The sequence below is a fragment of the Diceros bicornis genome, chromosome 30 (assembly GCF_020826845.1).
Source record: "Diceros bicornis minor isolate mBicDic1 chromosome 30, mDicBic1.mat.cur, whole genome shotgun sequence".
In the NCBI taxonomy this organism is placed as follows: Eukaryota; Metazoa; Chordata; class Mammalia; order Perissodactyla; family Rhinocerotidae; genus Diceros; species Diceros bicornis.
The window spans coordinates 10,061,016-10,072,579 of record NC_080769.1 but is presented as its reverse complement, the minus strand read 5'-3'; the positions used below and the strand labels follow the sequence as shown (position 1 = coordinate 10,072,579).

The 11,564-nt window shown below is 39.4% G+C and overlaps 1 protein-coding gene across 1 annotated transcript; it reads left to right on the top strand.

Annotated features, from left to right (window-relative positions):
• The first annotated feature begins 9,047 nt into the window (after positions 1-9,047).
• LOC131394424 (olfactory receptor 7D4-like) lies at positions 9,048-9,815 on the top strand. The gene has a single exon (XM_058525787.1). The coding sequence runs from the start codon at positions 9,048-9,050 to the stop codon at positions 9,813-9,815; it is 768 nt and encodes a 255-aa protein (XP_058381770.1).
• Positions 9,816-11,564: the final 1,749 nt, after the last annotated feature.

Below are 11,564 nucleotides of genomic sequence, written 5' to 3'. Positions count from 1 at the left end.
ACGTTTTACCAAGAATTGTTCACGTGCATTATGAAATGTTTTATACGTCTATTGAATTGATAACTATTTTGCTTCATGAATGTTTCATATGTTGCTGTACAAAATATTTAATTTTTACGTAGCCAAGAAAGTCTTTTTTAAAAAACAGTTTCTGGGTTTCCTGCGTGCCTTAAAAGTTCTCTTCAAACTCTAGATTACATTCAAATTTCCTAGTTTTCTTCTAAAATTTGTTCTTTTTAATGACATTTTAGTTTTTAATCATCAAAGAATGTATTTTGGCATGTGGTGTGGGGTAGTGGATTCAATTTTTTTCCTCCAGAAAGATGGCCACTGGTTGTAGTATCATTTATTGATAAACTATCCTTGACCTACTGATTTGAAATTCTGCCTTTATTAAACAATAAATTTCTATATATACCTGTTTCAATTTCTAGACTCTTCCATGTGAGTAATATTTACTTATGCCCATATTATACTCTTTTAATTACAATAGTTTTATATTAAGTTTTAACATTTAGAATTAAAATTATAATGGTTGTTAAAGTTTGTTTCATCTCACTACTCCAGGTGCTTCAGAGACATTAAATTTTTTAAACTCCTAATGATGTAGCTACTCATGATTTTCTCTTCTGTTTGTTTTCTGCAACAGCTATATTGAGATATAATTTGCATGCCATACAATTTACCCATTTAAAACTATACCGTGGGCCGGACCCGTGGCATAGCGGTTAAGTGCGTGCGTTCCGATGCTGGCGGCCCGGCTGACGCACCACTTCTCCGGCCATGCTGAGGCCGCGTCCCACATACAGCAACTAGAAGGATGTGCAGCTATGACACACAACTATCTACTGGGGCTTTGGAGGGAAAATAAATAAATAAATAAAATCTTTAAAAAATAAATAAATAAAAAAATAAAACTATACCATTCACTGTTTTTAGTATGTTCACAGACTGGTGCAACCATCACAATTTTAGAACCTTTACATCACTACAAAAATACCATTTGGCTCTCATACCCACATTTTCCTACTCCCTTAACATCTAAGCTCCTTTGGATGTTAGGAACCAGGAACCTACTTTCTGTCTCTGTAGATTTGCATTTTGTAGACATTTCATGTAAATGAAATCATACAATACTTTCTAATTGGTGTGTAGTGGTATCTCATCATTGTTTTATTTAGGTCCTCTACTTTTTCTCAGCAAAGTTTTGTAGTTTTCAGTATACAAGTCTTTTACCTCCTTGGTTAAATATATGCCTAGGTATTTTTATTCTTTTTGATGCAACTGTAAATGGAGTTTTTACAATTTCCTTTTTAGATTGTTGTGTATAGAAACACATTGATTTTTCTGTATTGATATTGTACCCCGTGAGCTTGCTGAATTTGTTTAGTAGCTAGAGTACTTTGTATATGTGTTTGTATTAACCATACATCTTGCTTTTCTTTATCTGCACAGTATTACATTGCACAAGTGTTTTCTCATTTATCTAAGTAGTTGCCTAGTGACTGACAGGTGGGTTGTCCTTCATTCTTATATAACAACAACGCTACAATGAATAACCTTGTACATAGAATATTTTCCATAAATATGAGTGTACCTGAATGGTAAATTATCATCTTTGGAATCCTGAGTCAACTCTAAAATCAGAAACAGCATACACGAGGACATTGAGGTATAACAAACCAAGGCACGTTAATATAACCGCAAATAGTTTAGCATTATTTCATTAACATTAACAATTTTATTACTATTTCATGAGCAAAAGCATTATTTTACTGCTCTTCTCCCATCTTATGGTGTGTTTCCTTGAAAACAGCCCCTCAATACAAAGACTGTGTACAGATGGCTTTTCTGGGGGGGAAATTTGATCCCAAGGAACAGGAGTACAGAACAATGGGAGTCAAAGAGAGAAAGAAGGAAAGACACTGAAAGGACTCGTTATCATTTTGACCCCTCTATACATGACTCCTGCTCAATGCCACCAAACCATTCTGAGGTGCTTTATAAAATGCGTCTCAGAACTTTCCCTTGAGTAGATGAAAAGACAACAGATCGTATCTTCTGTTGGCCTAGGGTGATCCCAGAGGGATTGACATCCCCACATTTCTGAGTTGCACATTTATGAGTACAGAGAATGTTCTCTCAGGTGTCCCATATTGTGGTATCAGAGAAGCTTCAGGGCAGGAAGCAGGAGGAATGTGGCATGGGCCTGAGGAGGAATATGCTGTCCAGTTGCAGCTATGCAAAACTTCTCACAGCCTCTATTGAAATAACTAAAGAAGACATGGCTGAAACAAAAAGATGGGGCAAGAAGATTTGAATTGCTACCTCTCTTAGCTGGCTAAGGCTGCCATAGTAAAATACCAAAGACTAGGTGGCTTAAACCACAGACATTTATTTTCTCACCATCCTGGAGGCTGAAAATCCAAGATCAAGGTACCAGCAGGCTTGGTTTCCTCGGAGGCCTCTCTCCTTGGCTAAGCAGATGACTGCCCTCTTGCTGCCTCTTCATGTGGTCATCTCTGTATACAAATGCCCCTGGTGTCTCTCTGTGTGTCCTTGTCTCATCTTCTTATAAAGACATCAGTCAGATTGGATAAGGGCCCACACTAATGACCCCATTATAGCTTAATTACCTCTTTAAAGGCCCTTTCTCCACATACAGTCACATTCAGAGGTATTGCGTATTAGAGTTTCAACATATGAATTTTGGGGGCACACAACTCAATCCATAACAGTGCCAAAGATGTGTGTAATATACCCTTCTGTAACTATTCCCTTTTATTCATCATGTGGTAAACATGCTGTCTAAACCGTAGTCCATGTTTCCTTTTCTATTCCATATTTACAGTGCTATTAGATCTGGATTTTTGCTTTAAAGAGGCAAATTACCTAAATTTTATGTCGGTAATATATATGTGAAAAACAAGATATTCTGAAATTAACAGATGGCTTAATGGAAGAAACAAGCAGAAATCCACTATACAAATCTGACAGTAACAAATGTTCAGTTTGTGTAGATGATGTTTACTATCAGGCAAAGACTGGGAGAGAGAGCAAATTGGAAACATGTCTGCACTCCAAAGTTCATTTCTAATTCTAGTATTAGCATTTGTGTGATTGATTTGTGCCTTTAAATATTTATTTCCTGATGTCTAATAAGTACTGGTATGAAGTTTGAAACAAAATAAAGGAACATTTTCATAGAGCTTGCTTTCTATTAGGAGAAAGAAAATAATATATAAGCAAATAGCAAAAATAGAAACTGTGATAATTGCTAATATAAAAAGTAAAGACTAATTAAGGAAACCCATTTTAACATAATGTTATTGTTACTTAACCATCTAGCACAATTCCATATGTGGATCCATTGATGCTGTCAATGGTGTTATTCTCTCTGATATAACATGTTTGGAAGGAAAGAAAGAAGGAAAAAAGAAATGAAGGAAAAAACATTGAGTTGGTTCTTAGAAAGGTTAGTTACATGTGCCTATGAAATACCCTACTATTAATAATACCCCACTAACAATACTCCAGTGGCATGTGTTAGTCTGGTGTTCTGTCTTAATGGCAGTAGTGAGAGAGAGAATTGAGTTTACAGAGAAGCAGATCAGAAAGACAATATTATGCTTGGCTGAGCCTTACTCATGATCCTTCATTCTCAGATTAACTCTCACTTCCTAAGGAAAGTCCTTCACAACTTCTGACCCTCATGCACCACAAATAAGCTCTCATGGGACACTGTACATGTTGTTGTAGGTCACAATTCAAATGGCTGATGGGGTGGACTGTAGTGAACCCTGTGCTATGTTGCCCACTTCTCCATCAGAATTAAGGGCTTATTCTTCCAAGAGCAGGGAGTGCAGCCATCTGACAACCCTGAGCCATCATTGCTCATTGAGAATTGCTTTAAGCTAAAGGAACCTGCCCCATTCAAGGTCACACCACTCAGATCTCTTACAGTGGGAGCATAACTGACCAACAGCTGTATGTATACACCACTGTGTTTGCACTGAGGTTGTGCCTGGTCTGCTCCCAGCCACTGACTGAGCACAGCAGGGTACCAGTGCATGCCTATTGCCATGGTCACACAATGACATGATGTTGAGGATCAGTTACCCCTGCCAGGAGAGTGACGACTCTTTTTTTTTCTTTTTTTCTTTTTTTGTGAGGAAGATCAGCCCTGAGCTAACATGCCAATCCTCCTCTTTTTGCCGAGGAAGGCTGGCCCTGAGCTAACATCCATGCCCATCTTCCTCCACTTTATATGGGACACGGCCACAGCATGGTCTGACAAGCGGTGCGTCAGTGCGCACCCGGGATCCAAACCCCGGGCCGCCAGCAGCGGAGCGTGCTCACTTAACTGCTACACCACCGGGCTGGCCCCACATAACGACTCTTCTTGGCATGAGGGACGTGAAGTGACAGGCAGCAGAAGTTCAATGGGATTTTGCCATGTCTCTGGAAGTGTTACCCCTTTAGGAGTAAATACCTCTAAACCTGCAGAGGCCAGAGGTTGGAGACCTGAAGCAGAAACTCTCCAAGAGACTCACTGGGAGTGTTATTAGCTAGGGCCACATCTACTTCCAACTTTTGATTTCTGGACCCATGAATTCTATAACTGGAGATACACCACATGATGATTGTCGTTCATTTGTAGTGTACACTGCATCCTGTGAATTATGTAGCCAGAATATCCCATGTATTCAAATGCCTACACTAAATATGATCATTCTCTTTGAAATTAATCTTGTCCCCATATCTTCCATTGAATTTTTTTTTTAAACTAACCATGCTGCGTATTCCCTTAAGGCTTTGTTTTAACTCTGTCCACCCTTTCCCTCACAAATTTTATAGGGGATTTATACTTGCCATCTATGTTTCCTCAATACTCACTCTTCAACCCACTCTACCTGGATTATTTCTGCCCCTGCCCCTCTATTTAGACATAATAAATGGAGCTCTTCTTAGTATCAACAAAGGCCTCCAAGTTGCCAGCAAATGCCAAGAGATATTTTCCGTCCTCATTTGGTTAGTCCTTTCAACAAAACCAAAACTATTAACCACTTTAATTTTCATCAGAAAAGACCTCTCTGCCTCCATGATGTTGTGGACACCAAGTGATCTATAGAATCATGAAAGATTCTTCAAGGGAAGAACATCACAGAGAGTTGGTCCCTGGGTTTGGTTCTTGTAGAAATTAAACTTCCCTTAGGGGACGCCTTGTCACTTTTAAGTCAAACCAAAGAAAGAATTTCTTCTTGGAACAAATATCTTCTTTTTCCTCCACTGCTGCCTACCCAGACACAACATTGGCTGAAAATTTTCCATTCTCTTATATTTGTGCCACAAGGGAGCTGAGTTGTTTGGAAGGCATAAAGTCAATACAACAATTTATTTAATGGGCACCTCTGAGAATTCAACCCTTGAGATGATAATAGCTTGTCCCTGTTGCCCTTTTCTTATAATTCTCTGATTCCTGCCTAGATTAAAACCCAAATGGGCTTCCCAGGGACAGACCTCAGAGAATAAAAAGCTTCAGTGGCAACCATCAGAGAGGGTCATAGTGTCCCAGAGAGGGCTGGTGGAGTAAGAAAGTAAAAGAGGAGAGAAAGTGGGTTTTGGGCTTTACGTCAAGAGTAATGAGACTGGGACAGTCCCACATTTATTTAGTTTATAAGGCAAAGTGTGTGTACTTTGAAGGCACTTTAGTTTCTACTGAAACCAGCTCTCGTTCTCTTTCCTTCTCTATCTTTTTGGAATATAGAGCTTCTCTATGATAAGAGTTATTTTCTGGAGAGTCTCCACTTCTTCTCTCCTCTTTCACATAATTGTAGGCTCCTGTTGGATTTCCTGTGTCCAATCATTTGTTCACTAACTAATCACTGGAGATCTATTATGTACCAGGTATTGTCTATTTTATTCCTCATGTGATTGGATTTTCCTACTATATTCTGTAACTATTTTTGCAGCAGATTCGACTTACTGATAGCACTTAATAGTTCTGTATTGACTATTGTCATTGTTTAACTTTAGCGTTCACAATATCATCTATAAATAATATAATTATTTGTGACATTTGGTACTCAGGCTAATTTCCTTTACTCGTCTTACCAATCTCTTTAAATGTTCAGGAGAATATTGAGTGATTGAAGTGGAGTAGACTGCCTTGGTCTGTTCAGGAATGTAACACAAGTATTTTAGTGTGTTTATGTAGAATATCCTATTGGCTGCAGTTTTATTTTACTTTATTTTATTTTATTTTATTTCATTTTATTTTATTTTATTTTATTTTGTGAGGCAGATCAGCCCTGAGCTAACATCTGCCAATCCTTCTCTTTTTTTTTGCTCAGGAAGACTGGCCCTGGGCTAACATCCGTGCCCGTCTTCCTCCACTTTATATGGGACGCCACCACAGCATGGCTTGACGCGCACTTAACCGCTTGTGCCACTGGGCTGGCCCCATTGGCTGCAGTTTTAAAACAACCATTCTTCATTGGGCAAGAAGTTGTCCTTAGTTTCCTCATTTAGCGAGAGGCTCTGTCCTGGCTGCTAACCACGGTAGTGACTGTTACATTTTCCCAAATGCATTTGCTGTTGCAATTATGGTTATGATTTCTCTTCGTTGACCTATTTTTGTGCTGAATTATGTTAGCAAACATCCTAGTATTAAACCAGCTTCCCATTCCTAGAACAGGTATTACTTATTCATAATGTATTCTTCTCTTAAAATAGATATGAATGCATTTGATTTAACTTTTCATTCCATTTTATGTCTATATTCAGGCATATATGAGCTTCAAGATTTCTTTTTTGTGTCATAGTTGATGTGTTGTGTCTCAATCTTTATTATACATCTAACATTTGTGTGTATTGAACACCTACTATGTGCCAGACACCATTTAAACCCTGGAAAGACCATAGTGAGCAAAAGCATTCAATCCTCTGACCCACAAATAAACATGAAATTATCAACATGAAAGGCACATCAAGAAACAGTACAGGACGCTAGACTTGTGGGCCTCACTCATTCTGTCCTCCTGACCCTCACTCTCTGTTCTCCATCTCACTCGCCTCTCAAAAACCTTCCATTCCCAAGCTCACCAACCCACAAGGCAATCGTGAATTCTGTTCTCTTGACCCAAAATGCTTGCCCTTTCCTTATTTCCCCTAGTTAACAATTACCCATCCTTGCTCTCACAGCTCAAATATTCATATTTCAGACAAGATTTTTCCACCCACCTCCCCGGACTAAATTGGTCCCCAGTGATTTTTTCTCTCTAACTAATTAGCATTCTCTGGCCGTTAGTAACACTGACCTTTTTCCTATCATGGAGAATGTAAACATTTATTATCAAATCTTAAATATGCTTTTCAATTTTTATGATAATTTAATCTATAGAAGCTTTGAATATTTTTAAAGTCTATCAATTATATTTTTTGCAATTAATTCCGCTGATTTTTTTTGTGTGTGTGTGAGATCAGCCCTGTGCTAACATCTGCCAATCCTCCTCTTTTTTTTGCTGAGGAAGACTGGCCCTGAGCTAACATCCATGCCCATCTTCCTCTACTTTATACGGGACGCCGCCACAGCATGGCTTGCCAAGCAGTGCATCGGTGCGCGCCCGGGATCTGAACCGGCGAACCCCAGGCTGCTGCAGCAGAGGGCATGCACTTAACCGCTTGCACCACCGGGCTGGCCCCCTCCACTGATTTTTAATACAACACATCCCAACTTCTGAGCACATACACACTCTCACACACTGTCACACACGCTGTGTATTTTATTTTAATCTTTTTGTGATTTTGTTTCTCTTCTCATCTATGTAGTCCACATGCTTTTCATTCTTCTTGGAAGAATCCACTTGGCAGATGGTGTCTGAAAGAGGAAGTCATAGAGATCTTCATTACTTAGAAGAGCTGCATGGGGGTGAAAAGAGATAACAGGACTGTTGTGTTTAAAATGATCAGAATTCCACCTTTGATGACTGCCCTAGTTTAAGGGGAATATTAGCCATACAAGACAGATTTATTGTGACATTAAGAACAGCAGCTCACATTTATCAAGTGTCCACTGTATGTCACAGGAATTACACTAGAAAAGTTGCATGCATTATCTCATTTAATTCATTCAACAGCCTTACAATGGAGGAAATATTTACTACTCCCATTGTAGAGGTGAGGTATATGCAGCTACGAGAGACTAAATAACTTTCTCAAGATCACACAGATTGTGGGTTGGTGGAGCAAAATTCAATTCTAGGAGGTCTGACTCAGGATTCCATTTTCCAAATCATATCTCTATACTGTACTTTGGGAGAGTTACATGTCAAACATAATTGTCATAAAAGGAATGTATTAATAATGATAATAATAGCTATCATTTATTGAGATCCTACTGTGAAGAAAGAGATTTCTAAACCTCGCAAAGAAGGTAACAGCAGTAACTACATTTTTAGGAAGAAAAAAATAAGACACGTGAAGGTTAACTGTGACATCATTAGGAAGTATCAGGTCACAGAATTAACATTGTTTGAGTTGAAACCTCATATATTAATCACTATTATAAAGTTATTACAAGGAAAGAATTAGGGAGATTACCAAAGAAAATACTTTAAATTTCTCAATTATTTTGGAAGAGTCGTATTGAAGAAGAAATTGGTTTATGTCCACAGATTTGAAAAGGAGAATTTTAACCAGTGAGTAGTAAATAAAGGGGAGAGAAAAAGAGAGTCCTGCTAAATTAAGGAAAGCCTGAGTGATTACACACATTTAAAATGAAAATGGGCTACAACTTGACTGAATAAATCACTGCATTGGAAAGACTAATAGTGGGAAAAGGATGTCCATGCAAAGATGGAATCAAGAGGGGCTGACTAGCGGAGGTGTCAGTTTGACGTTCATTGAACATTGCTTTGGCCTCCTTCTGCAGTAGACACACCAGCTACCTGGAATCAGGTAACCACACAGGAGTAAGAGAATTCCTCCTTCGGGGTCTCTCAGAGGATCCTGAACTGCAGCCCTTGCTCTTTGGAGTCTTCTTGTCCATGTACCTGGTCACCATGCTTGGGAAACTGCTCGTCAGCCTGGCCATCAGCTCTGACTCCCACCTCCACACCCCCATGTATTTCTTCCTCTCCAACCTATCCTTTGTGGACATCTGCTTCATCTACACCACTGTGCTGAAGATACTGGTGAACATCCAGGCACAGAGCAAGGACATGTCCTACATAGGCTGCCTCGCTCAGGTGTGTTTCTTTATGATTTTTGCTGGAATGAATAATTGCCTCCTGCCTGTGATGGCCTATGACCAGTTTGTGGCCATCTGCCACCCACTGCACTACCATGTCATCATGAACCCACATTTCTGTGGTCTCCTGGTTCTGACATCTTGGGTCATTATTTTCTGGAATCCCCTGCTTCATATTCTCCTGATGATGTGGCTGATCTTCTGTATAGGCACTGAAATTCTACATTTCTTCTCTGAACTGGCTCAGGTTCTCAAGGTGGCCTGCTCTGATACTCTCATCAATAACATCTTGCATGTGGCCACTGCCCTGCTGGGTGTATTTCCCTTCCCTGGGATCCTCTTTTCTTACTCTCAGATTGTTTCCCCTGTAATGAGGATGTCCTCTGCAGGAGGAAAATATAAGTCATTTTCCACCTGTGGGTCTCACCTCTCTGGGGTCTCTGTGTACTATGGGACAAGCCTAGGGGTCTACCTCAGTTCTGATGTGACCCATTCTTCCCACAGAAGCTCAGTCACCTCAGTGATGTACACCGTGGTCACCCCCATGCTGAACCCCTTCATCTAGAGCCTGAGGAGCAAGGCTGTGAAGGGGGCCCTGGGAAGGCTCCTGAGCCGAGCATCTTCTTGTCTGTGATGGCTCAGTGGCCTCAGAATTAAGTGAACATTGTGAACCCCAAAAGTAAATGTTGCAAAGTTAAATCTCCTGGTTCTTTTTCTCCCCTAAAATTCATTCTTGATTTCTTCAATTTCCAAAACACCTAAGACTTCACTTTTATTTATTTTTTATTAGTTTCTCCTCAACAACTCCTTCAGTAATTCCTTTTTCACTTTTCTTCCATATTTTCTTTCCACAAAGTTGTATTATTGGTCAGCTTTCTTGCAGCCATTCTTAAGATTTCTAACTTTTGATTTGAACCATTTTTCATGTCAAGTGCTGGCATGGTTTCCCCCAAAATTATCCTCTCAAACTTTGATGCTCTTCACCTTCATCTGATTGTGTGCTTTTTTTCTCCAGAAGAAATGGAATGAAAATCATAGTCGTCACAACAAAGTGCTTACTGCATCAGGACTGTGCTTGTTTCTTCACATGTATGACTTTATTTCATATCAGAAAACTTTCTTTGAGATATTTGCTCTCATTCACCCCACTTTTCAAAAGAAGATACTGAGATTGAGTTGGACTATGACGTGGCTACCTGACACTGACTTTGCTCTCCTACTTTTCAGAAGAACAGTGATGTGATTTTCAACTTCACAGTAAGAATGTTGATTTGGAAGCTGGTTTATTTGGATGATTCATAGTAATATACCACCTAGAATATTGTTGCTTCATTCTTTGTAATCCTTCCTTTCTTCCTTCCATCCTTCCTTGCTTTCTTCTATCCTTCCTTCCTTCCTTTGTTCATTCATTCCTTCCTTTCTTCCTTTCCTCCTTCCTTCCCTCCTTCGTTTATTCCTTTCTTCCTTCCTTCTCTCCTTCCTTCCTTTTCTTCTTTTATTTGACCTTCATTTCTCATCATTGCAAATTGAGACACACCCTCTAAGATCCTAAAACAGGCAGTAATGAATACAATAGAATCAGATTGTCTTTTTACATGGGTTAATTGTTTTTCTGAGACTCTCTGGAGGTGCCATCAGAAATCACAGTTACACACATGTGGAATGTGTTCAGAACCTAGTTCATTATTGAGAAGAATGTTGATAGATTTGAGTCTGCAGGGAAGGATGGAATAATAGATGCTGTCAACATTCCTATCACATTCCCTGGGATCATTTCACCTTCTCCATTTCATGACTGCCAGTGCCAGCACCAGCTGGAACCTACTTTGCCCAATATGTGGTGGCAGAAGTGACAGGGAATTATGTCCCATTAGAGACAGCACTTGAGGGAGAGGTGTGGGGTATGCCATGTCTTTTACCCTTTGACTAGGATAATGCTGAGGTTTGCCTTTTGTACCATTTTCCAAAATTTTCCCACAGGATGAAAACTCTGCTCAATCACAGTGGTACCTGATCTAATGCAAGCTTTGTTGGATGTGTTTTCTTCCCTGTAGCCCTTCTCCTCTCTCTCATCCATGTTCCTTGCTCCTTCCAATAAAGTGCTTGCATATGAATCCTTGGCTCAGCATCTGCTTCTGTAGGAATCAAAACTATTACAGGTGATAAACACTGTGATGTACTAAGACAATATCATGAAAGGATTTAGACACTTCGAGAGAAAAAGAAGGAAGTAATTATTGGAGACATAGAAAGGACTGCAAAATTACTCAAAAATCATAATTTCTTAGATACAAAAGAATTATTTGATGTGGCT

What these genes read in the sequence shown, in the direction of transcription:
- LOC131394424 (XM_058525787.1), top strand. Translation starts at nt 9,048, where the DNA reads ATGTACCTGGTCACCATGCTTGGGAAACTGCTCGTCAGCCTGGCCATC.